Below are 26,317 nucleotides of genomic sequence, written 5' to 3' on the forward strand. Positions count from 1 at the left end.
CCATTTTTTTAGGCTATTAATTGTTTGTTTATATGTACATTGTTTCAAACGGAGTGAAACAAGCATATATTTGGGGTTCTGATGGGGTAATACAATAGAACTAAGCTGATCAGGCATTTATAAGGTATATTCAAGAATCAATGGGTATATATATATATATATTACACATTTTTAAGTAAAAAAAAGTATGTAACAAAAGATTCTACCTTTAAAAAGTAGGTAATTGTTCAGATCCTGAGGAGCATGCCATAGATGACAGAAGTCAGGAGGAAACAGACATTGCCTTGAGTTATTTCTTTCTATTGGAAATATTGAATACATTTAGAACCGTTACTGGCAGGCAGCACATTGAACAGTTGTTGCTCTTTAGGAAGCAACTGAGGATAGACCTGGACAGCTCTGATACTGGGAGAGCTCTAAAGGCTTCGCAGTTCATCAGAATGTTGCAGTCAGCACAGGCTTTGTCAAAGTGATTCTACCATGTTAGACTAGCAGAGAGCATTGCCTAATCTCTGCATTTACATGTTAAGTATGCACAGATTGTAAGTGCCAAATCTTTAGAAGTACATATCTTCAAGCATGGAAACCCTTCAAAGGTTGCCTACTGTACATATGTGCATAGCTGGGAATCTGAATCAAATTGAAAAACAACATCTAACTACCTTGTTTCTCTGTGGCCCTTAGGGCTGAACATAATTGGCTGCATATAGTACCACAGTATGAGTCATAATACCCATAAAACCTAGTGGTCAAACAGGGAAATGGTTTGAATTGTTTTTTCCACCATTCATTTTTCCCATATGGGATTTTAGAAACACTTCAAATAAGGGCTGTGTTTTGTGTAGGCTTACCTTGGCGGGAAGATTTGATAACCCTGTAAATCTCTCTAGGACAAGGTGACTTTTGGAAAGTATTCACCTCAGACCCCTTGACTTTTTCCACATTCTAAAATGGATTAAATTGTTTTTTTCTCAGCAATCTACACACAATACCCCATAATGACAAGGCAAAAACAGGTTTTTAGACATTTTTGCACATTTATATAAAAACAACAACTGAAATATCACATTGACATAACTATTCAGACCCTTTACTCAGTACCTTATTGAAGCACATTTTGGCTGCGATTACAGCCTCAAGTATTCTTGGGTATGATACTACAAGCTTGGCACACCTGTATTTGGGGAGTTTCTCCCATTCTTCTCTGCAGATCCTCTCAATCGCTGTCAGGTTGGATATGGGAGTGTCGCTGCACAGCTATTTTCAGGTCTCTCCAGAGATGTTCAATCGGGTTCAAGTCTGGGCTCTGGCTGGGCCACTCAAGGACATTCAGAGACTTGTCCCAAACCTACTCTTGCATTGTCTTGGCTGTGCGCTTAGGGTCGTTGTCCTGTTGGAAGGTGAACCTTCACCCCAGTCAGAGGTCCTGAGCGCTCTGGAGAAGGTTTTCATCAAGGATCTCTCTGTACTTTGCTCTGTTCATCTTTCCCTCGATCCTGACTAGTCTCCCAGTCCCTGCTGCTGAAAAACATCCCCACAGCATGATGCTGCTACCACCATGCTTCACCGTAGGGATGGTGCCAGGTTTCCTCCAGACGTGACGCTTGGCATTCAGGCCAAAGAGTTCAATCTTGGTTTCATCGGACCAGAGAATCTTGTTTCTCATGGTCTGAGAGTCCTTTAGGTGCCTTTTGACAAATTTCAAGCAGGCTCTCATGTGCCTTTTACTGAAAGATGGCTTCCGTCTGGCCACTCTACCATACAAGCCTGATTAGTGGAGGGCTGCAGAGATGCTTGTTCTTCTGGAAGGTTCTCCAATCTCCACAGAGGAACTCTGGAGCTCTGTCAGAGTGACCATCGGGTTCTTGGTCACCTCCCTGACCAAGGCCCTTCTCCCCCCGATTGCTCAGTTTGTCTTGGTAGCCAGCTCAAGGAAGAGTCTTGGTGGTTCCAAACTTTATGTTTTAATAATGATGGAGGCCACTGTGTTCTTGTGGACCTTCAATGCTGCAGAAATGTTTTGGTACCCTTCCCCAGACCTGTGCCTCGGCACAATCCTGTCTCGGAGCTCTACGGACAATTCCTTCAACCTCATGGCTTCGTTTTTGCGCTGATATGCACTGTCAATTGTGGGACCTTACATAGACAGGTGTGTGCCTTTCCAAATCATGTTGAAGCAATTGAATTTACCACAGGTGGACTCCAATCAAGTTGTAGAGACATATCAAGGATGATCAATGGGAAGAGGATGCACCTGAGCTCAATTATGAGTCTCTGAGCAAAGAGTTTGAATCCTTACAGTACCTGCTCATTCAAGGTTTTTCTTAATTTGTTACATTGTAGAATAATAGTGAAGACATCAGAACTATGAAATAACACGTATGTAATCATGTAGTATCCAAAAAAAGTGTTAAACAAATCAAAATAGATTTTATATTTGAGATTCTTCAAAGTAGCCATCCTTTGCCTTGACAGATTTGCACACTCTTGGCATTCTCTCAACCAGCTTCACCTACTCTGCGTCTTTTAAAGACACGAAGGTTGAAACCAAAAATGACAAATTTGGACTCATCAGACCAAAGGACAGAGTTCCACCGGCTAATGTCCATTGCTCATGTTTCTTGGACCAATCAAGTCTCTTCTTCTTATTGGTGTCCTTTAGTAGTGGTTTCTTTGCAGTAAGGCCTGATTCACATAGTCTACTCTGAACAGTTGATTTTGAGATGTGTCTGTTACTTGTACTCTGTGAAGCATTTACTTGGGCTGCAATTTCTAAGGCTGGTAACTCGAATGAACTTATACTCTGCAGCAGAAGTAACTCTGGTCCTTCCTTTCCTGTGGCGGTCCTCATGGGAGCGAGTTTCATCATAGCGCTTGATGGTTTTTGCAACTGCAATTGAAGAAACTTTCAAAGTTCTTGAAGTATCCCACATTGACTGACCTTCATGTCTTAAAGTAATGATGGACTGTCGTTTCTCTTTGCTTATTTGAGCTGTTCTTGCCATAACATGGACTTGGTCTTTTACCAAATAGGGCTATCTTCTGTATACCACCCCTACCTTGTCACAACACAACTAACTGATTGGCTCAAACGCATTAAGAAAAAAATAAATCCCACAAATCAACTGTTAACAAAGCAGTCCTGTTAATTGAAATGCATTCCAGGTGACTACCTCATGAAGCTGGTTGAGAGAATGCCAAGAGTGCGCAACGCTGACATCAAGGCAAAGGGTGGCTACTTTGAAGAATCTCAGATATAAAATATATTTTGATTTGTTTAACACTTTGTTGGTTACGACATGATTCCATGTGTTATTTCATAGTTTTGATGTCTTCACTGTTATTCTACAATGACACAACACCTGTTTTGCAAAGGTGTCAGCTATAGATGATGTGCAGGAGCTTATAGGGATTTGTAGTTTTGCATGATGTCTACCTTGATGCTTATTAGCATTTTTGAATCAGAGTAAATAGAGTCTAATATTATGATAAAAGTCACCTTGTCCGAGAGAGATTTACATGGTTATCAAAACGTCATGCCAGAGTAAGCCTTCACAAAACACAGCCCTTATTTGAAGTGTTTCTTAAATCCCCTGTGGGACCACCCGTTTTATGGGTATTATGATACCGCCACTGTGGAGCTCTATTGCTCCAGTAAAGTAGAACACTGATTTGTATTGTAGCTCAAATAGAATAGGAAGTACTATATTAAGAGTCACTCTGTGCCAAAGAGCCTACATACATCTATCTATGCCTACACTCTCCTTTATCATTATTCACAATGAGCTGGCATTTCAAATCCATTAACTTCTCAGAAGCTTCATTTGTCCAGTGGGTATAGAAAGTCACCACCCCCTTTCAAAATGTTCACATTTTGTTGCGTTACAGCCGGAAATGAAAAAAAAACATCAAATTTGATTTACACACATAGTAACACAATATCCAAGTTAACTTTTTTGTTGTTGAAAAAACTTTAATTAAACGTAAAACAGTAAAATACCATATTTGGATAAGTGACCCCCCCCACTTAGAATTGCAATTGCGAACTTGCTGCGGTATAACCAACCACCTTCCAGATCACTAATCAAGTTAATTAGCTTTCATCTGTGATCAATTGTTGTGACTTTGATTAGTTCAGAATAAAAACAGTTGTTCATAGAGGACTCCACTGCTTAGTAGTGCAATTCAAAGCAAATAATCCACTATTGTGGCAGCATCCTGTTGTGTGGTGGGGGGGGGGGGTTCTCTTCAGCAGGGACTGGACCACTTGTCAGGATAGAAGGGAAAATGGACAGTGCAAAATACCGACAGATTCTTGAGAAGAACCTGCAGCCCACTGCCAGGAAGTTGAAAATAGGAAGATGGTTCATGTTTCAACATAACAATGACCCAAAGCACACCGCCAAAGCAACCGTACAGCGGCTGAAGGACAAGAAGGTGAATGTCCTTGAGTGGCCTAGTCAGAGCCCCAACCTAAATCCCATCGAGAATCTGTGGAATGACTTGAAGAGTGCAGTCCATGAGCGGTCACCATACAATTTGACTGAGCTTGAACAATTCTGCAAGGAAGAATGGACTAGTATTCCACAGTCTAGGTGTGCAAAATTAGTAGAGACGTATTCAAACAGACTCATGGCTGTAATTCAAGCGAACGGTGGTTTCACCAAGTATTAACTCAGGGGGGTGTTCACTTACCCAAATAGAGTATTTGACTGTTTTAATTTGAATACATTTCAGTTTTAAACAAAAAATGATATTCACTGGGATATTGCGGGTTACTGGGTGTAAATAAGCCGGAAAAGGTCTGATTTTGTGTTTTCATTTCATGCTGTAAGGCAACAGAAGGCGAACATTTTGAAAGGGGGTGGTGACTTTCTATGCCCACTGTACCTGGTTCTAATATGTCCTGTGTCCTGATCTTGTCCACATTCTGATTGTGCCCACATTTCCAGGCATGCGTCTACACATGGTATTACAATGTGTCTCTTATCCATCCTCTGTGTCCGCATTGTGACTAGATTTCCTGATCCCTCCCTGTATGTAAGATATTTGACAGATATTCTTTCAAAATAAGATTTATTTTGACACATATTGATGCCATAAGGCAATGGTGCCACCTGTCAATGATTTTAGAGGGTGGATTAATTATGATTGAAATGGTTTCACTGTCCAGATCCGTCTACACTTGTAAGCTATCCAGACTCAATGTGTGCCTGACTACCTTCGGAGGTGGTCAGGAAGATTAGATCAATGTGTTTTTTAATTGTCTACACCTGTCTAAAAATGTGGACACAATTAGAATGTAGACAAGATCAGGACAAAGGACGCATGTTAGAACCAGGAATAAACAGGGCTAGAGAGTCTGGCCCCTGGCCCTTCAATTTACAAATAGCGTCATTTTGAATCCTGATATGAGCCCAAACAGGCTTTTCCGTTGGATTCTGCACATGTGGAGAGTCTGAGGGGTTAGCAGCATGCGTTTAGTGACGAGGCTATTGGGCCAATGACATAGTGACAGCAAAAAAAATAAATGTCTAAAATAAGATTCTCTCGCTCGCCCCCTCCCTCCCATCTTATCACATCAAAAGGAACTAGAGCAGTGTGAAAGTGTTCTGTTCTCAACATGGCACATCCCTCATCTTCTTCAGCTTATTAGCTGTAAGCTAAGTCATCGTTCTGTATACTGAGGGGAACGTTGCATTTGTTTCAGTGTGGATGTGAGACAAATGACTCTACTTATGTGCATAAGTAAATCTAAATCACCTGTTGATGATACAGTACAACCAACCATCAAGCTCAGTTGAAAGGTGAAGAAAGGTTAACTAGGCTTATACTGTCAAAAACAACATACCCATCAGCTGTATCATTTCAATGTACCTTATTCTGAAAGCTGAATCTACCATCTTATTGCTAATTTAAGTCAATGTTGAAGCAGGCATGTCAGTTTAGTAAGAAGACAAATTAATCATGCATAACACTGGGCTTTGAATAGGATGTCACTCAAAAATAGTCCATTAAAACCAGCTGAATTGAAGCTACAGTATGTCAGCATGTTAGTTTTGTTCCAGCACAGGTCAGGCAGTTTTCAGCATTAATTAAGCTAAGAGCCATTAGTGAGAGTGCAGTACATTCATCTAAATTATTACATCTAATCACTTAAAGGCCCAGTGCAGTCAAAAATGTGATTTTCATGTGTTTTTTATATACTTCCACATAATAAAGTTGGAATAATACTGTAAATTGTGAAAATTATGATAATGCTCTTTTAGTGTAAGAGCGGTTTGAAAAGACTACCTGAAATTTCAGCCTGTTTTGGTGGGGTAGAGTTTTGGTCTGCCTGGTGAATTGTTTAATAGACCAATAAGAAAGAGAGATCCAAACTAAGAAATTGCTCATTGTTGCGAAGCTATGTGTGTTTCTTTTCGACTATTTTAATTGAAAACAATCACAGTAACGCACTTAATTGTTACCCAGAAATGATTTGATATTGAAATAAAAATGGCTGCATTGGACCTTTAAATAACAAACAGACTGATGCAAATGCCTTAAGAAAATGTTAGCTAATTATCAACCAGGTTGTAATAACCACCCCCATCTAATGTCCTTCTGAAATAGGCAACACAATACACTTTTTTCCATCTTGTGAAATACATTAGACTGTAAATCGGTGTAAAGCAGTTTCTCCTTTCTACGTCATTTGTCAGTGATAAGTCAATGTATATGGGCTTTGTATACAGTCAATGTATACAGCTTTGCCTAGTAATAAGGACCAAGGCTACTTCCTATTATCTTTCTTCCCTCACTTGGGTGGGCAGTATCTTGTTTTAATCTTATGACATTGGGTTCAGTAGCCTGCTGCAACACAACAAATAAATGCTGTCACTCATCTCTTTATGAACATATTCATTCTCACTTACCAGCTCCACAAAGGTGTTCTCCAGGGATCTGTATTCTGAAGAGCTCTTGTTGAAGAGGTCATCTGAGAACCTCATGTTGGTGACCCGTAGACTGAAGAACACTACCAGCTCCCTTCCTTTACTGGCCGTGGTCATGGAGGGAGTGGTCAGGTATCTCAGTGGTGGAGACGCTGTGGTCTCGAAGGGGTGCTCCTCGGGAGCCAATGGGTATCCACTGTCATCTGGAAGGTCAATGGCCTCTGTGCTCACCAGGTCCATTTGGTCAAGTTCGTCTGCAAGGTCTTGCAGGCTCTCATCCTCAGGTTCCGAGACATCTATGACCTCTTCATCGATAACAACCACCTCAGGCTCCTCGGCATCCTCCTCCATAGGCTGTAACTCTGAAGCTGACTCTGTTTCATCTACCTCAGGCACAGTGTCAGATTCTGCAGGTGGTGTTGGTGAAGAGTCTGGGATGGGTTCTGCTGTCACTGCTATTTCCACTTCACTGTCCCCTGGCAATGGAGCCAATTCCACTTCACTGTCCCCTGGCAATGGAGCCAATTCCACTTCACTGTCCCCTGGCAATGGAGCCAATTCCACTTCACTGTCCCCTGGCAATGCAGCCTCTTCCACTTCACTGTCCTCTGGTGAATGATCTTTGAAACAGGAGATAATATTTCAGTAAGTCACAAACCATCACAAGTGAGTTTTACCCATACTGTAAATGCCTTCCAACTGTCCAGTACATAATACATTATCCTAATTTATACTGAATGTGCAGATTAATTTCCTACATGGCTGCAGGGATGAAAAGGTTCCAGGCAAGGTGAATAATATTTCTTCACATTTATTTGATAAAAAAATCTATCTGCTTTCTTTGATAAAGTACAGTATCCCTCAGTGGTGTAACCATTGGTAATTGCTAAGTCCCGTGTGGCTCAGTTGGTAGAGCATGGCGCTACAATGCCAGGTTTGTGGGGTGGATTCCCACGGGGAACAATACTTAAAGTATGAAAATGTATGCACTCGCTACTGTAAGTGCTCTGGAGGAGAGCATCTGCTAAATTATTAAAATATAACAAATGAATTATCAAAATCCTTTTGTTGACCCCGTACGAAATGATTAACACCACATTACAGTTCTTTCATCATCACGCAGCACAGCACTGAGTCCAAATATAGAACATTAATATATCTCCTCGCTGGGCCGGACTCTAATAATTAGCTGTAATGCACCTGCACACCTCTATCAACGAAATGTATTACTTTAAATGTTTAATTGTCTCTGCGTTTTGTCGTCCTTTACAGGGCTAGAACAACTTTAATAACCTGCATTGCTCACCTGATTGGTCCACAGTATCAACAGCTTCGTCAGGGTAGATGTCCTCATATCCGGGGTATTCAGGCAATAGTTCCTCCATGTCCTCCTCAGGTGACTGGTCTTCTATTGGCACAATATTGTCCTCTTCAACAGGATAAGTTTCCTCTCCAAAGAGAGTGTCCTCTACAGAATCCAGAGGCTGGATTATTTTAATTTCTTCTGCTGGTGGTTCAGTAACATCTTCCTCAGGTTCTGGTTCCTCAACTACCTCTTCTTCAGGTTCTGGTACATCAACTACCTCTTCCTCAGGTTCCGGTTCCTCAACTACCCCTTCCTCAGGTTCCGAGACCTCAACTACCCCTTCCTCAGGTTCCGAGACCTCAACTACCCCTTCCTCAGGTTCCGAGACCTCAACTACCCCTTCCTCAGGTTCCGATAGCTCAACTACCCCTTCCTCAGGTTCCGATAGCTCAACTGCCCCTTCCTCAGGTTCCGATAGCTCAACTACCCCTTCCTCAGGTTCCGATAGCTCAACTACCCCTTCCTCAGGTTTCGATAGCTCAACTACCCCTTCCTCAGGTTCCGATAGCTCAACTACCCCTTCCTCAGGTTCTGATAGGTCAACTACCTCTTCCTCAGGTCCCGATAGCTCAACTACCCCTTCCTCAGGTCCCGAGACCTCAACTACCCCTTCCTCAGGTTCCGAGACCTCAACTACCCCTTCCTCAGGTTCCGAGACCTCAACTACCTCTTCCTCAGGTCCCGATAGCTCAACTACCCCTTCCTCAGGTCCCGAGACCTCAACTACCCCTTCCTCAGGTTCCGAGACCTCAACTACCCCTTCCTCAGGTTCCGAGACCTCAACTACCCCTTCCTCAGGTTCCGGGACCTCAACTACCCCTTCCTCAGGTTCCGGGACCTCAACTACCCCTTCCTCAGGTTCCGAGACCTCAACTACCTCTTCCTCAGGTCCCGAGACCTCAACTACCCCTTCCTCAGGTTCCGAGACCTCAACTACCCATTCCTCAGGTTCCGAGACCTCAACTACCCCTTCCTCAGGTTCCGATAGCTCAACTACCTTTTCCTCAGGTCCCGATAGCTCAACTACCTCTTCCTCAGGTTCTGGTTCCTCAACTTCTTCCTCTTCAATCGGAATAAGGTTCTCCTCAACTTCAAGGTCCTCTATTGCTTCAGTAGTAGGCTGATCTGTGATGGCTGAGAGAGTCGTTACAGGTAATCCAGGGTCAGACAGCTCTTCTTCAGTGGCTGTGGTGAGCAGAATCTGAGGGGTTGGAGTAGGCTCTGCCTCCTCCTCAACAACAGCCTTCTCCTCTGATATCAAGTTAGGAGGGAGTTCAGCTGGAGCATCAGTTTCTATACTTTCTATTTCAGGAATGGAAGTAATATCCAAATCCTCAGGGGGTAAGACAGGGTACCCATTAGTAGGGACTAAATTGCCGAAAGGTGGCTCAGGGTATTCCTCTGGAACGCTGGGCTCAGCAGCAGAGTCATCAGCAGGAGGGGTTGGGAAATAGTCTCTCACAAGCTCACCAGTTCCCTCATCAATGGCATGGATGGTTTCAATCATGTGTGTGATAAATGGCACCTCTTCCTCTGGTTCAGCTGTTGCTTCAAACTCATTCTCATCAATGTCTTTGTAGATGTAAGGCACATCACCCCTCTCTGGTGGGGCTTTTTCTTCTTCTACTTCTTCTTCTTCGTCATCTGGAATGTCTGTAGAGTCCAGGAGGGTGACGAGAGCATTTTTCTTTTCCACAGGGCCAAGTGGAACATCCAAACGAGGTTTCTCCCCAGCAATCTCTGGCTCATCTATGGCTATTTCCAGGTCGTTGTGGATTGATGGCGCACTGGACTGTTGAGGGAAAAGACAAAAAAGCATGTTGATGCATATTTCCAAGGTTTGGTATTTCACCTTAGGTAGTCTAGATTAAAATTCCAGTACTTACATATTCAATCACTTCCTCAACAGCTTCCTCAATAGGTGTTGTAGTTAATGGAATCACTTTCACTGTGGAAAGATGTACAAAAATGATGCAAAATCATGTATTTTAGACATATAACATAACTTATTCACAGTGATTTGGTTACCTGGTTCAAAGTTTAATGACTGTAGATCCACTGGCAGAGAGGCCTCTTCACTCAAAGCCTTGGCCACCCTTTCCCGCAGGCTGGGCACAGCTGACACTGGAGTCCCTGTGTCATCCTCTGAAACTTCTGTTGAAATTGCTTCAAAGACCAGGGAATAGTGCACTGTCACTGCTCCAGGTCTGAAAAATAAGGATATATTGTATGAGAGTAGAAGATAGTAGCTCTTGGTGATGTACTGCATTATACAGATCTAGAAAAGCTATAAGGATTTAACTACATAAACTAAAAACACAGCAATCCTCTGTCAGGTTTAAAATTTGGAGAGTCAAAAATTGCTGATTTTAATGACACTATCAAAAATGTATTCAATATGCAGCTCTGTCATAGAGAAGCCGGAGGACAAACAGATTAGTTAAATGGGATTTTGATTAGAATAGTAATGATATCATCAATGGTGGATTTCTTTCCATTTTGTTTTGTAAATAGTGAAGACACAGACAAAAGTCGAATTAGTTGTGAATCATTTATCAGATTAGTGGAGCAGGCTTGAGGATGTTATTGCCTGTGACAGCACTGGCCACAATGGGCCCTGCAAATTAGGGAAGGGAGCAACTCGGCAATTATTCTATTCACACAGGAGTTTTATTGCACTGCTTAATTTCCTTCCATCCTAAAATGAAGAAGACAGGAGCATTAACACCCTTTCAGAAAGATTTAAAGAAGCACATGTTAACCTTCAATGAGATACAGAAGGGAAATCAAATGTAGGCCTAGTTTCAGCTGATTTTGGTCCTCATTTCTCAACTGTGTCCCTGGTTGATGTATTGACCCACCATGGCTGCACTTAGAGCTGAGTAATTGCCAAGTTGGTGTTTGTTTAGGTCATGTGATCCCTCTCTCCTTGGGCCCTGTGTTAGATCCAGATTAACACTGAGAGGAGAAGCAGACGGACAGGGACAAGCACACAGAGGGAAACAGCAGCTACCACTCAAGATGGCTCTCATTACAGTAATTCAATTACCCGTCACTCTCCTGGGTCTCGCTAGGATTTGGACAGGGGAAGAAAATAGGCCATTAGTATGTGACATAATGACATGCCATCTACAAGGAAATAGATCATCATTCATTGCTGGTCGTGTGTCATGACATCACAGGGTGTTTGTCTCTTGACACCACAGGCAGCTGGTGGCACCTTAATAGAGGAGGACGGGCTCATAGTAATGACTGGGATAGAATTGTTGATTGGTATCAGACACATCAAACACGTGGTTTCCATGTGTTTGATGCCATTCCGTTCACTCCATTCCAGCCATTATTATGAGCCATCCTCCCCTCACCAGCCACCTGTGCTGGTGAGGGGAGGATGTATTATTTTGCATTTGAATGTAAAGATATAACGACCTTCAGTGTTAACACACAGGAAAGGAAAGGTATATATTTTTGGCATGCATGTGGGTCACACTAATGACACGAGTATTCAGTTCTTACTACAGTCAGCATAGCCAAGAGCACAGCCTGTAGCATGACAGAATGGCTTGGATGGCACTCAAATATTTTCTGTTCCTAGAATTTGACTGAATTTCACCTAGGTGGGAATGAGCTAGTTTTGTTTTCAAATGAATCAGTGTCCATGCCAAATCAACACCTTGTTAAGAAGGTCCGATTAAATAAATTGAGTCTCAGAGGAATTTCTCAGTGCAGTGAGAGGCTACGGATTGATCCCTACTGGCAGGGTTCCCAGCTTCCACCTGGCTTTCATCTGTCTCACCTAATCTATTGCCATTTAATTTGCTCACCAAAACGTCAGTATTAAGCACGAAGGCACCAGATGTGATTATTCATGTCTGCCACAGACTTACCTGATTCCCAAAACATTGATGTCTTTAAATCCTGGGAGTTTGTCAAAAACATGGAGCATCTGTGGGAAAATAAGTATGTTTTAAAGCTTACAGAATCACATATGATGGCATTTCACTCCAGTCCATGTAGCAGTCCCATTAATAAGTCAAATAAATGTTACTAGTTAAATAATGTAATCTGATCATATTCCCTAGTACTGTAAATCAGTACAATGTAAATTCATTGATCTCTATCTTTAGTTAATCACATTTAGCACACACTTATGACATAATCATCTCTTATGGAGCTTTGAGAGTCCATTGGGGGAAATCCAATGAAGGACTCCATCTCCAATAAAGCTCAGTACAGTATGTGCGAACTAGCCTCCAGACCACTTGAATCGGATCGTTAAGTGAAATGAATCAGATGTATTTTCTCACAAAGAGTAAAATAGGTTGGCAGAGCTTTGGGCTACGTCCCTATTCTCCACCCTTTTCCAAAAGTGTGCACTTGCACCTTCACTGTCATGGATTTAAAAGCATGGGATTGGTGCAAGCATTGGCTGGAGGGAATCTCTACCATTGAGAATGTGCAATTGCATACTTTGGGAGAAGGGTGGAGAATCGGGACTGAGCCTTGGTCTAGTCAGGTTGAGAATCCAGCCCTGACGGTCCAAGTGGAACTCACTAATCTGTTTTATCTGCCTCTGGCTCATGGTCCTGTGGCATTATATAATAATCTTTACCATGAACCCCCTCAGAGGGCCACAACCCATGAGGACAGTACCACATGTAGTAACATGTCACACAACACACCGTGCAGCATCAGGCGTCTGCATCTGACAGTTGATTGTGTTACACTGATACGATCATGCCTTTATTTTCATTGGGAAATGTTGTTTGACTCTCTGTGCCTGCATTAAAAACCAATTAAAAAACACTGAATAAACTGACACTGAATGAACTGTACCTCAATGGAATCAAAACGTATATCCCATTGGTCTTAGGGACTTAAAATCATCAATAACATTTTACTGATGGACATAAAGAGGAGTACAGACTGCACAGCTCCCATAAGTCTCATCTTCTACTGTGCAGTATGTCAGCTAGCCTGGCTGTCAGTCTGTAGGCCATCATGCCAACACAATGTCACAAAAGTTCATGCCATTTGGCTTGACAATGACAGCAATGTAGTTGGCAAAAGCAAAAACAGATCTGGGACCAGGCTATATTATAATCTCACCTGGTCTTGCAGGTGATGAGAGAGGTCAACATATTGGGGGGAGTCAGGGTCGTCCAGTAGTTCCTTGTAGCCTGGGTCCACGAGGTCAATGCTGAACTCCACTATCTCCTCCCCAGGCTGCTCTGGGACAACATTGGGCAGCTCAGAGTCCTACAAACAGAAGACAACAGGGCCCTATTGATTAGGCACAAAAAGAAAAGAAAACAGATTGAAACATGGAGGGACAACCTGAAATTGTCCAATAAGAAATCACTGGTTTTCGTTTTCCATTGCAAAACTGTAACTGATGTGAAATGGCTAGTTAGTTAACGGTGGTGCGCGCTAATAGCGTTTCAATCGGTGACGTCACTCGCTCTGAGACTTGAAGTAGGGTTTCCCCTTGCGTTGCAAGGGCCGCGGCTTTTGTGGCGCGATGGGTAATGATGCTTCGTGGGTGTCAGTTGTTGATGTGTGCAAGGGTCCCTGGTTCGAGCCCAGGTTGGGGCGAAGACAGGGACGGAACCTATACTGTTACACTACATTTTGCCCTAATGAATAGGACCCGGCAGTCAGATAATGTACAGGTAACTGACAAAATAAAGGAAACACCAACAGTGTCTTAATAAGGCGTTGGACCACCACGAGCCAGAACAGCTTAAATTTTATTATTTATTTTATTTCACCTTTATTTAACCAGGTAGGCTAGTTAAGTTCTCATTTACAACTGCGACCTGGCCAAGATAAAGCAAAGCAGTGCGACACAAACAACAGAATTACACATTGAATAAACAAACATACAGTCAATAACACAATAGAAAAAAAGTATATTTACAGTGTGTGCAAATGAGGTAAGATAAAGGAGGTAAGGCAATAAATAGGCCAGTGGTGAAATAATTACAATTTAGCAATTAAACACTGGAGTGATAGATGTGCAGAAGATGAATGTGCAAGTAGAGATACTGGGGTGCAAAGGAGCAAAAAAATTATAATAACAGTATGGGGATGAGGTAGTTGGATGGGCTATTTACAGATGGGCTATGTACAGGTGCAGTGATCGGTGAGCTGCTCTGACAGCTGGTGCTTAAAGTTAGTGAGGGAGATATGAGTCTCCAGCTTCAGTGATTTTTGCAATTCATTCCAGTCGTTGGCAGCAGAGAACTGGAAGGAAAGGCGGCCAAAGGAGGAATTGGATTTGGTTGGTGACCAGTGAAATATACCTGCTAGAGCACGTGCTACGGGTGGGTGCTGCTATGGTGACCAGTGAGCTGAGATAAGGCGGAGCTTTATAGATGACCTGGAGCCAGTGGGTTTGGCGACGAATATGAAGCGAGGGCCAGCCAACGAGAGCATACAGGTCGCATATGGGGCTTTGGTGACCAAACGGATGGCACTATGATCGACTGCATCCAATTTGCTGAGTAGAGTGTTGGAGGCTATTTTGTAAATGACATCGCCGAAGCCAAGGATCGGTAGGATGGTCAGTTTTACGAGGGTATGTTTGGCAGCATGAGTGAAGGATGCTTTGTTGCGAAATAGGAAGCCGATTCTAGATTTAATTTTGGATTGGAGATGCTTAATGTGAGTCTGGAAGGAGAGTTTACAGTCTAACCAGACACCTAGGTATTTGTAGTTATCCACATATTCTAAGTCAGAACCGTCCAGAGTAGTGATGCTTGACGGGCGGGCAGATGCTGGTAGCAATCGGTTGAAGAGCATGTATTTAGTTTTACTTGCATTTAAGAACAGTTGGAGGCCACGGAAGGAGAGTTGTATGGCGGTGAAGCTCGTCTGGAGGTTAGTTAACACAGTGTCCTAAGAAGGGCCAGATGTATACAGAATGGCATCGTCTGTGTAGAGGTGGATCAGAGAATCACCAGCAGCAAGAGCGACATCATTGACGTATACAGAGAAGAGAGTCGGCCCGAGAATTGAACCCTGTTGCTCCCCCATAGAGACTGCCACAGGTCCGGACAACAGGCCCTCCGATTTGACACACTGAACTCTGTCTGAGAAGTAGTTGGTGAACCAGGCGAGGCAGTCATTTGAGAAACCAAGGCTGTCAATGCACCTTGGCATAGATTCTACAAGTGTCTGTAACTTTACTGTAGGGATGCGACACCATTATTCCATGAGAAATTCCATAATTTGGTGTTTGATGGTGGTGGAAATGCTGTCTCAGGAGCCGCTCCAGAATCTCCCATACGTGTTTGGGTTGAGATCTGGTGACTGAGCCATGGAATATAGTTTACATGCTCATCAAACCATTCACTCTTGCCCTGTGAATAGGAGCATTGTCATCCTATGGGGGCATAGCCATGGTAGACAAAATAATGGCCTGCCCAGCATTTTTATACATGACCCTAAGCATGATGGGATGTTAAATGCTTAATTAACTCAAGAACCACACCTGTGTGGAAGCACCTGCTTTCAATATACTTTGTATCCATAATTTACTCAAGTGTTTGCATGATGTTGGCAGTCACCTGTATTTGATAAGAGGTGTAGTGCTAGACCATATGGCTAAATGCTATCAGCTTACTGTCTCTGTCTGAAAGCAACAAGGAATATTTCTGTCAACTTTCCTTTCAGTCTGCAAGCTGTTAGCGATCTAAACAGCTAGACTAAAATAAATGTTGTTTACCTCCTCCTCCGCAGTTTCTTCTTCAACTGTAACCTCAGGAGCATCAGGGACGCTGGCAATGCTGGTTACAGGAGCAGGTGGTTCTGGTGTTGCAGTCTGGGCCTCCTCTGGACCTTAACGGTTAATTACAATTTCATTATACTGTATATTAGTTTTCATTCACCATTGATATGTGCATCTTGATTCAATTACTTGACACGTGTTGACACAGCGTCTTGACACGTCTTGACACGTCTTGGTACAGCTACAGCTTGGTACAGTGTCTTGATACATCTTGGTACAGTGTCTTGCCATACCTGTTATATCAGCGACCTCCGGTGCTGCTGTGGTTGTGGCTGCTACCATTCTGCAGGTGAAAGAGGAGAAAATACTCATAAGTAACTATGAAAAATAATATGTAGGGCATGTTTTCAGGTTTGTACCTGATGAGAATATTTGTTATTTTATGTACAACAAAAAGGCCTGCAACAAAAAATGCAAGATTACATTTTTTTTTTTTATTATTAAAAAATCGTTCCACATTAGCCCAGCATTGAATGATAAAGCTAATGGTTTCTAAAAAACAGCACTTGAAACACGCACATACAGTGCCTTTGGAAAGTATTCAGAACCTATGACTTTTTCCACATTTTGTTACGTTACAGCCTTATTCTAAAATTGATTAAATAAATAAAAAATACTCAGCAATCCACACACAATACCCCATAATGAAAAAGTGAAAACAGGTTTTTAGAAATGTTTGCTAATTTATTAAAAATAAAAAACAGAAATACCTTATTTATATTAGTATTCAGCCCCTTTGCTATGAGACTTGAAATAAAGCTCAGGTGCATCCTCTTCCATTGATCATCCTTGAGATCTTTTGACAACTTTATTGGAGTCCACCTGTGATAAATTCAATTGATTGGACATGATTTGGAAAGACACAAACCTGTCTATGTAAGGCCCCACAGTTGACAGTGCACGTCAGAGCATAAACCAAGGCATGGGGTTGTAGGAATTGTCCATAGAGCTCCGAGACAGGATTGTGTCGAGGCACAGATCTGGGGAAGGGTACCAAAGCATTTCTGCAGCATTGAAGGTCCACAAGAACACAGTGGCCTCCATCATTCTTAAATAGAAGAAGTTTGGAACCACCAAGACTCTTCTTAGAGCTGGCCATCCGGCCAAACTGAGCAATCGGGGGAGAAGGGCCTTGGTCAGGGAGGTGACCAAGAACCTGATGGTCACTCTGACAGAGCTCCAGAGTTCCTCTGTGGAGATGGGACAACCATCTCTGCAGCACTCCACCAATCAGGCCTTTATGGTAGGGTGGCCAGACAGAAGCCACTCAGTTAAAGGCGCATGACAACCCGCTTGGACTTTGCCAAAAGGCACCTAAAGGACTCTCAGACCATGTGAAACAAGATTCTCTGGTCCGATGAAACCAAGATTGAACTCTTTGGCCTGAATGGCAAGCATCATGTCTGGAGGAAACCTGGCACCATCCCTATGGTGAAGCATGGTGGTAGCAGCATCATGCTGTGGGGATGGTTTTCAGCGGCAGGGACAGGGAGACTAGTCAGGATCGAGGCAAAGATAAACGGAGCAAAGTAGAGAGATCCTTGATGAAAACCTGCTACAGAGCGCTCAGTCCCTCAGCCTAGGGCGAGATTTCACCTTCCAACAGGACAAAGACCCTAAGCACACAGCCAAGATAACGCAGGAGTGGCTTTGGCACAAGTCTCTGCATGTTCTTGAGTGGCCCAGCCACCGCCCGGACTTGAACTTATCGAACATCTCTGGAGACATCTGAAAATAGCTGTGCTGCAATGCTCCCCATCCAACCGGACAGAGCTTGAGAGGATCTGCAGAGAATGGGAGAAACTCCCCATATACAGGTGTGCCAAGCTTGTAGCATCATACCCAAGAAGACTTGATGCTGTAATCACTGCCAAAGTTGCTTCAAAAAGTACTGAGTAAATGGTCTGAATATGTAAATGTTATATTTCAGATTATTCTTAATAAATTTGCAAACATTACTAAACTTGTTTTTGTGATGTCATTATGGGTTATTGTGTGTAGATTGATGAGGGGGAAAAACCCCCAACTTAATCAATTTTAGAATAAGGCTGTAAAGTAACAATGTGGAAAAAGTCAAGGGGATTGAATACTTTCCGAAGGCACTGTATCCTCTAATTACTTTACAAGATCAGTACCATGGCAATGCACAAGCTCTCCACCTGTCTAAGATTAGACCGCCTATCAACCAGCAGTATAATATGGAAGAATGCATGTACAGTATACCTAAGATGATTTTATATATTGTAACTACCTGGGGACAAACTTGATGGTAATTCTGTCACGTGAGATGATAATTTATAGGTATTTAACAACTTAGAATTAAGTTCTAACGTCTTTACCTATGACTTTCTTTCTCAGTGGCTGCTGCTGCCTAGTTACAATCAATGTCAGCTTGACATATTCTAATAAAGAACTGCATAAGTTAGTTTAATTTCTTGTTAATTTACTATTCATGTACCATCTTGCCTGACTTCATTATCATAATTTCGGTGCCAATTGCTATCATGCATGTTCAGTGTCTAAGATGTGTGACTGATTCCTTCATATCTCAAGAGCCACTCTGTCCATAACCAGCCATTATACAATTAGAGAGAGGGCATTATGTGGCAGGTCAACTACAAAGCCTGACTCAAGAGGGCTGCACCGTGTGTGAGAAAGCAGTGCTCCTTGACAACTATCAGCAGACAGCAGGCTGCATAAGGTACTGTCTCTAAGCCTTACCCAGTCGGCTGCCTCTCATCTCCCAGGTTCATCCTCTGTGAGAGCAGAATCACAATCATAACATGAATCACACACATCAATTCAAACCAATAACATAACACTTGAAAACTGTGTAGCATGTAAGGTACCACTGAAACATGCACTTGGGAGTGCTGTCTGTAAATATATAGTATATGCATGTTATACCCTCATAGGAATGTAAAATAACCAAATTGACTAAACCAGATTGATGGGTTCTGTTTTGTGTGTTAATGGGAGCAATATAATGTGGATATTTTTTTCCTCCCCTCAAGAGACTGATATAGCTATAGCTATTGCACAAGAAACAATGCTGTTGTTTCCTGAGGAAAATCTGCTGAAATAAATGGATTTCACATGATATCAAAAATTCACCCACTGGCATTTAAAAATTTATTTTTACCCCCCCAACATAAAAACGTGCACATGTTCATTCAAATAATGTAAGCAATTATTGGTCTCACAGTTACGACACATAAAAGGGAGTTGTGTCGTTGGTTCCTCACCCTGTACACCATACTCAAGTGCTCCTCTGAGTTGCTGAAGTTACTGGCCAGGTCAGAGAGGCACAGAGACTCATGTTGACATGTGTGAACCCAAGTTGTATATTCTGTAGGTCCAGGGATCCGGTCAAAGAAGATCCGGAAGGCCTCCCACACAGCCTCCTGACAAACTGACCAAAGACAGAACAGTGTTCCAGTGAGAATGAAAGATCCTCAGCACAATAGATACAGATCCACATCAAGTCTGAGGGACGGTCCCAAATAGCACTCTATTCCCTATATAGTGCAATACCCTATTGGCCCTGGTCAAAAGTAGTGCACTATAAAGGGAACAAATAAAATGTGCAGCAATGTTGAAATTAATTCAAGACTATTGCTGCTATCATTCAGTTTGTTCTCATCCGTCAATCAACCCATTTTGAAACTTTAAACACGACAAGAGTGTATGTTGTAGAATAATGTTCTGATGAAAAGGTGAAAGTCTGATCTTTAATATTTTTTACAAAACCTGTGGGGAAAATTTTTCATGTCAATTCCCAAAAGTGTGCTATCATGTTTTTTTTGTTTTTTTTTAAGGCTGGGAGCATGTCCCAAATGGCACACTATTTCCAGGGAATATTGCATGTTGCTTGCCTCAGGGTGAAGCTGTGATATTTCTCCCTACCTCTTTAATCAAAGGGACTCGATGACGTGTTATTTTGCTGCACTTTCTTCAATTCTCTTCACTGTCTAGACTCTATACTCAACACCTGCTTCTCACTGGTGCACACCTGGATAAGTCATAGGTACTGCTATGGCTACTTCAAATGGTCCACATTCTATACTTACACTATATGACCATAAGTATATGGACACCAGCTTGACGGACATCTCATTCCAAAATCATGGGCATTAATGTGGAGTTAGTCCCACCTTTGCTGGAATAACAGCCTCCACTCTTCTGGGAAGGCTTTCCACTAGATGTTGGAACATTGCTTACGGGGACTTGCTTTCATTCAGCCACAAGTGCATTAGTGAGGTCGGGCACTGATGTTGGGTAATTAGGCCTGGCTCGCAGTTGCCACTCCAATTCATCCCAAAGGTGTTTGATGGGGTTGAGGTCAGGGCTCTGTGCAGGCCAGTCAAGTTCTTCCACGCGATCATGACAAACCATTTCTGTACGGACCTTGCTTTGTGCATGGGGGTATTGTCATGCTGAAACAGGAAAGGGCCTTCCCCAAACTGTTGCCACAAAGTTAGAATCACAGAATCATCTAGAATGTCACTGTATGCTGTAGCATTAAGATTTCCCTTCACTGGAACTAGGGAGCCTAGCCCGAACCATGAAAAACAGCCCCAGACCATTATTCCTCCTCCACCAAACTTTACAGTTGGTAATATGCATTTGGGCAGGTAGCGTTCACCTGGCATTCGTCCGTGGGACTGCCAGATGGTGAAGCGTGATTCATCACTCCAGAGAACACGTTTCCACTGCTCCAAAGTCCAATGGCGGCGAGCTTTACACCACTCCAGTCGACACTTGGCATTGCACATGGCGATCTTAGGCTTGTGGACAGCTGCTCGCCATGGAAACCTATTTCATGAACCTCCCGAAGAACAGTTATTGTGCTGACGTTGCTTCCAGAAGCAGTTTGGAACTCTATAGTGAGTGTTGCAACCGAGGACAGACGATTTTTACTCGCTACGTGCTCCAACAATTACCGGTGTGGCCTACCACTTCGTGGCTGAGCCGTTGTTGCTCCTAGACATTTCCCCTTCACAATAACAGCACTTACAGTTGACCGGGGCAGCTCTAGCAAGGCAGAAATTTGACGAACTGACTTGTTGGAAAAGGTGGCATCCTACTACGGTGCCACGTTAAAAGTCACTGAGCTCTTCAGTAAGGCCATTCTACTGCCAATGTTTGTCTATGAAGATTGCATACACCTGTCAGCAACGGGTGTGGTTGAAATAGCTGAATCCACTCATTTGAAGGGGTGTCCACATGCTTTTGTATATATAGTGTATTTAAACATTTCTAACTGGTGCACAGCACAATTTTCACTATTTCGTTTGAGTAGAGGCTATAGATGCCATGCCCCAGGCGAGGCCTCACCTCATGACCTCTGTCGAGGGCAGAAGACCTAGATACTGAAAATGTGACACTGAAATAGCCAACAGAATAGCAATTGATTAGCTATAATAAATGGGAGGCCTATACCTCTGAGCTTGTAGTAGGCTTGATGGCTGGCGATGACCTCATTGATGGTCTCCTGAGGACAGACTCTCACTCCAGAGTGAAAGACCGCTGACCTCTTTGTCCGATGCTTTTCTAGTTCAAATATCGTTCTGACATTAGAGTTTTGTTTGGTCGTTCTCAGAAGTTCAACCAAATGCATAGAATTGATGGCTTCTGTTTCTGTCCTGATAACTCCTCTCTGCCAAGAGCCCCGATTATTCCTCTCTGCAAAAACATGATAAAAGGAAAAAGACATTGAAACCATGATATCTTCAAGATGTGTCAAATTGTATAGTGTCTGTGGGCTGTATCATGTTTGAAAAGCCTATGTTGAAAAGCCACTTTTTCCCTCATGGGTATCCTGAAATATATTACAGTGTGTCATTGAATTCTATCAATGCATACAAATATGAATGTCTCTGGCTTCCATTTGGAACAGAATTACTTGTTTTTAATGATCTCTCAGCTGTGCGAGATGAGCATTCTACTGTAGTGGTGGGAGGGAAATTCACAACAGCCATCCTTCAAACCACTTATCAGCAGACAGTGATGTTTACAGGTGTAGGATCTTAATTTGATCACCCTGTTGATGGAGAACATTCCTGCAACGCAGTCATTTTAAAACGTGTAATGTATTTGACGGTTAAAAATGCTTATGAAGTCTGTAATTTACACTTTGAAATTTCAGACTTGATTTTTACTTACGAAAAATGTATCAACCCCTACAAAGATGTCCATTTGTCACGTGTGCACCCTCTCTGGCCTCTAGGTCACCAGGCTGCTCGTTATGGCGCACACCTGTCACCATCGTTACCCGCACGTCATCAGACTCACCTGGACTCCGTCACTTCCTGATTACCTTCCCTAAATATGTCGCTCCCTTTGGTTCCTTCCCCAGGCGTCATTGTTTCTGTTTCATGTCTGTGTGCTGTTCGAGTTTCTTGTTTTGTATTATGTTCCGTTAATTTATAAAAATACTCACTCCCTGAACTTGCTTCCTGACTCTCAGTGCACATCGTTACAGAATGACGCCTCACCTAAGGGAAGCATCAGGGAGTGTTTTTTTGTTTCAGTGGGAATGATGTCGCGTCCGGGAGCCACTACAGGCTCTCATGCCTCAGACAGATTGCCAGGCTCCCCTGCCTCCGCTCGTTCGTCAGGCTTTCATGCCTCAGCCGGATCGCCAGATTCCCCTACCTCAGCTGGTCTGTCAGGTTCCCGCGCATCAGTAGGGGTGACCGGTCCGCTCCTGATCCCCAGGATCGTCATTTTGGTCAGCGTCCTGCGGCCGGAGCCGCACGTAGTGGAGGGGGTACTGTCACGTGTGCGCCCTCTCTGGCCTCTAGGTCACCAGGTTGCTCGTTATGGCACACACCTGTCACCATCGTTGCCCGCACCTGCACATCATCAGACTCACCTGGACTCCTTCCCTTCCCTGATGTCCTACCTTATATATGTCACTCCCTTTGGTTCCTTCCCCAGGCGTTGTTGTTTCGGTTTCATGTCTGTGGGCTGTTCGAGTTTCTTGTTTTGTATTACGTTCCGTTTATTTATTTAAGCACTCACTCCCTGAACTTGCTTCCTGACTCTCATCGCATATTTTTACACATTAATTGTAATCCACATTATAATCACATTTCCTGTTGCTGCAAGATTATTTTCCAGCTGTAGTAAACTGGTTCAAATTAAGATCCTACATCATATAACCATGAAGGAACATGACCTTTTCAGATTTATACTTGTCACCAAGGAAACAGAGACCACCATAGTCCTAATTTAGATGTCAGTACATTTGCATGCCATATACAGAAAAAGAGGATCCATGAGGATCAAAATGATTCTGAAAATAGTTCTTGGTGCATGGGTGCACATCTGAAATTGAGCCGCTTAAATCATCGCAGAAAATGACTTTTAATTAATTGCTTTTGTCCTACCGTGAATATTTACAGCTTGAGCAATTCTCAAAGACCATGAAACAGTGTTTTGTTCTGTGTGTTTGTTTAATCCTACAAGAAAACCTGTTTATAACAACCAAAAAGAGTGGCCAGTTTGTGTAGATATCAAGTTGTGGGTAATGCCATGGTCCACAGTCTATATACCTACTTAATGAGTCATTTCTGCTTTTATACCGTAGACCACGATCACTGCACAATCAAACTATAACAAACAGGCATTCCTTCAACTGTAGCTACATTTATCTAACTAGCCATTCAATCTGACCCTTTGTGTCTCTATAGCCAGTTGTGTCTTCCAAGTCATTTTCACGTCACCAAGTTATTGCCAGCTTGTGTGCAACTACAACGAGTCTGACACCATCAATGAGGGATGAACCCATGCCAAAAGTTCAAACAAGTCGAAGGAGGTTGTGACAAATGCAAGGAGATCACTCTCCTGCGAAAGCTCATCAGCATCAGCATGGTAGGTACTGTATAGGAGATACTGAATAAGAGATTCTGCAGCCCTATAGGCCCATAACCTGTTGTTATGCCACCATTAGCAACCTGCTGTCATTCTGGTTGAGGACTTTATGGTATACAGTACATTCGGAAGGCATTCAGACACCTTCCCTTTTTCCACATTTTGTTACATTACAGCCTTATTCTAAAATGGATTCAATAAAAAAATGTCCTTATCAATCTACACACAATACTTCATAATGACAAAGTGAAAACACGTTTTTAGAAATGTTTGCAAATGTATTAAACATAAGAAACATAAATATCTAATTTACGTATTCAGACCTTTTGCTATGAGACTCGAAATTGAGCTCAGGTGCATCTTGTCCATCCTTGAGATGTTTCTACAATTTGATTGGAGTCCATCTGTGGTAAATTCAATTGATTGGACGATTTGGAAAGGCACACACACACAGAAAACCAAGCCATGAGCTCGAAGGAATTGTCTGTAAAGCTCTGAGACATGGTTGTGTCGAGGCACAGATGAGGGGAAGGGTACCAACAAATGTCTGCAGCATTGAAGATACCCAAGAACACAGTGGCCTCCATCATTCTTAAATGGAAGAAGTTTGGAACCACCAAGACTCTTCCTAGAGTTGGCCGTCCGGCCAAACTGAGCAATCGGTGGAGAAGGGCCTTGGTCAGGGAGGTGACCAAGAACCTGATGGTCACTCTGACAGAGGTCCAGAGTTCATCTGTGGAGATGGGAGAACCTTCCAGAAGAATGGAGTCTGAAGAGGCTGCTGAGTGGAGGCTGCTAAGGGGAGGATGGCTCATAATAGTGGCCGGAACGGAGCAAATGGAATGGCACATATGTATTTGATACCATTCCATTAATTCCACTCCAGCCTTTACCACAAGCCCGTCCTCCCCAATTAAGATGCCACCAACCTCCTGTGAAAGCTATGAACAGAATTTACTTTTCGTAGCAGGCTAGGAGAACTTACCCCGCAGGTTAGGATAATTAACGTAGCAGGTTAGGAGAATTAAGTTAAGGTTAGGACAAATTATCCCCGAAATTACAAAAAAAAGATTTTTATGATTTAATCCCATCCTGCCCGCCATATTCACCGCCATATGCTGGGATCCTGCCCGACATATTCCCTCATTACAAGGTGCAGTAGCTCCTGAGTTTAATCAGAAGTCAGCGTAATCAGTAGGCCTACACACCAGAGCTTCAAAGGTAGCAGTGGTAAAGATAAAAAGCTAATTTTCGATCATTCTGAAGCTTAGTTCAACCCAATTACCCTTAACGGAATCTTGCAGACTGCAGTTGTAAAGTTCCAAACACACATTGTGCATACTGTAAAATCATCTTTACTTTGGAACTGAAATTATTCAACCTGCTGTATGAATGCTGTAACATTTTATATCTAAAGCAGCAAGATCCTATAAAAACAGGCTTAGTGTAGTGCCCTTCAGGTTTGAAGGTTTATGGCTCCCTGAACTAGAAGGAGCTTGAAGCTTACCTTTAATTCCTGTGGCTTGGAGAGTGAAGACGAATAGTGTAAGAACAAGGAATCCATATTTCCAAGGCATATTGAAACCAGTCTGTTTCCAAAGTTAGTAATAAACTCTGCACCTGGGCTTATTTTTTATCTCATGTGGTGCCCATGCATGCTAACACAGTCCTTAGGATCACTAAATATCTGGGTGTCGATTCCGTATAGAGGAGGCTGGTCATATAGGCTAAGGCTTTGACTTGCTTTCCCCGCTGATAGTGAGAATTCGAGGGTGGCATCTGACAGACATGGCATGGAACTAGGTGAGCTCTCCTGGTCCAACCTGGCTGTGTGGATGCGCTCGAAGAGCGTCAGGGTAAAAGAAGCAGGTGCTGTTTCGGGAATAATCTACTGCTCAGACATAATCCGTCTTTACCCCATGGGCCCTACAGCACCAGCGTCATCCTGTTAGGGGCTTTCTTTGTGGGAGCATCTGTCAACCAGTAACCTAACGTAGCAGGGTTAGAAGAAACACCTCAGTGGAGTTCCCATATCCGCTTTTCACCGGCAAAGGAAGCTAGGTTAAATTACAGTAGCTGAATCCCTGAAAACCAGATGCATCCTGCTAAGGGTGGTCAACCAGGTACCTGTGAGTCATCTCTGCCTGCCACCTCCTGGCACTCCTGCCCACCTCATCCTCCACTCCGACTCCCAGCTTCACATGAGACTGCCCACCCTCCAACCTCCTCATCCCACTATGTCACCCAGATCCTTACTATCCTATTAGCTTACTTGGTACCTAAACCATAGCAGCTTTTATTAAATGCTCCACAAGACAATGCACTTTGTTCCTCTGTGGGTATTAC

General features: G+C 43.0%; 1 protein-coding gene across 1 annotated transcript in view; it reads right to left on the reverse strand.

The window, feature by feature from the left end:
• Positions 1-25,807, reverse strand: part of LOC106571273 (interphotoreceptor matrix proteoglycan 1) — a 36,494-nt gene extending 10,687 nt beyond the window's left edge. Inside the window, exons 1-13 of the mRNA XM_014144125.2 lie at positions 25,479-25,807; positions 21,536-21,778; positions 19,339-19,505; positions 18,815-18,849; positions 16,327-16,376; positions 16,031-16,143; positions 13,411-13,560; positions 12,189-12,247; positions 11,351-11,371; positions 10,330-10,508; positions 10,188-10,249; positions 8,242-10,093; positions 6,918-7,555 (exon numbers count right to left, since the gene is read on the reverse strand). Of these exons, the coding sequence (XP_013999600.1) occupies positions 6,918-7,555; positions 8,242-10,093; positions 10,188-10,249; positions 10,330-10,508; positions 11,351-11,371; positions 12,189-12,247; positions 13,411-13,560; positions 16,031-16,143; positions 16,327-16,376; positions 18,815-18,849; positions 19,339-19,505; positions 21,536-21,778; positions 25,479-25,548 (3,639 nt within the window). The 5' untranslated portion in view covers positions 25,549-25,807. The remainder of the gene's footprint in view (positions 1-6,917; positions 7,556-8,241; positions 10,094-10,187; positions 10,250-10,329; positions 10,509-11,350; positions 11,372-12,188; positions 12,248-13,410; positions 13,561-16,030; positions 16,144-16,326; positions 16,377-18,814; positions 18,850-19,338; positions 19,506-21,535; positions 21,779-25,478) is intronic.
• Between the last annotated feature and the right edge of the window lie 510 nt (positions 25,808-26,317).

This window comes from Salmo salar, chromosome ssa15 (genome assembly GCF_905237065.1).
Source record: "Salmo salar chromosome ssa15, Ssal_v3.1, whole genome shotgun sequence".
In the NCBI taxonomy this organism is placed as follows: domain Eukaryota; kingdom Metazoa; phylum Chordata; class Actinopteri; order Salmoniformes; family Salmonidae; genus Salmo; species Salmo salar.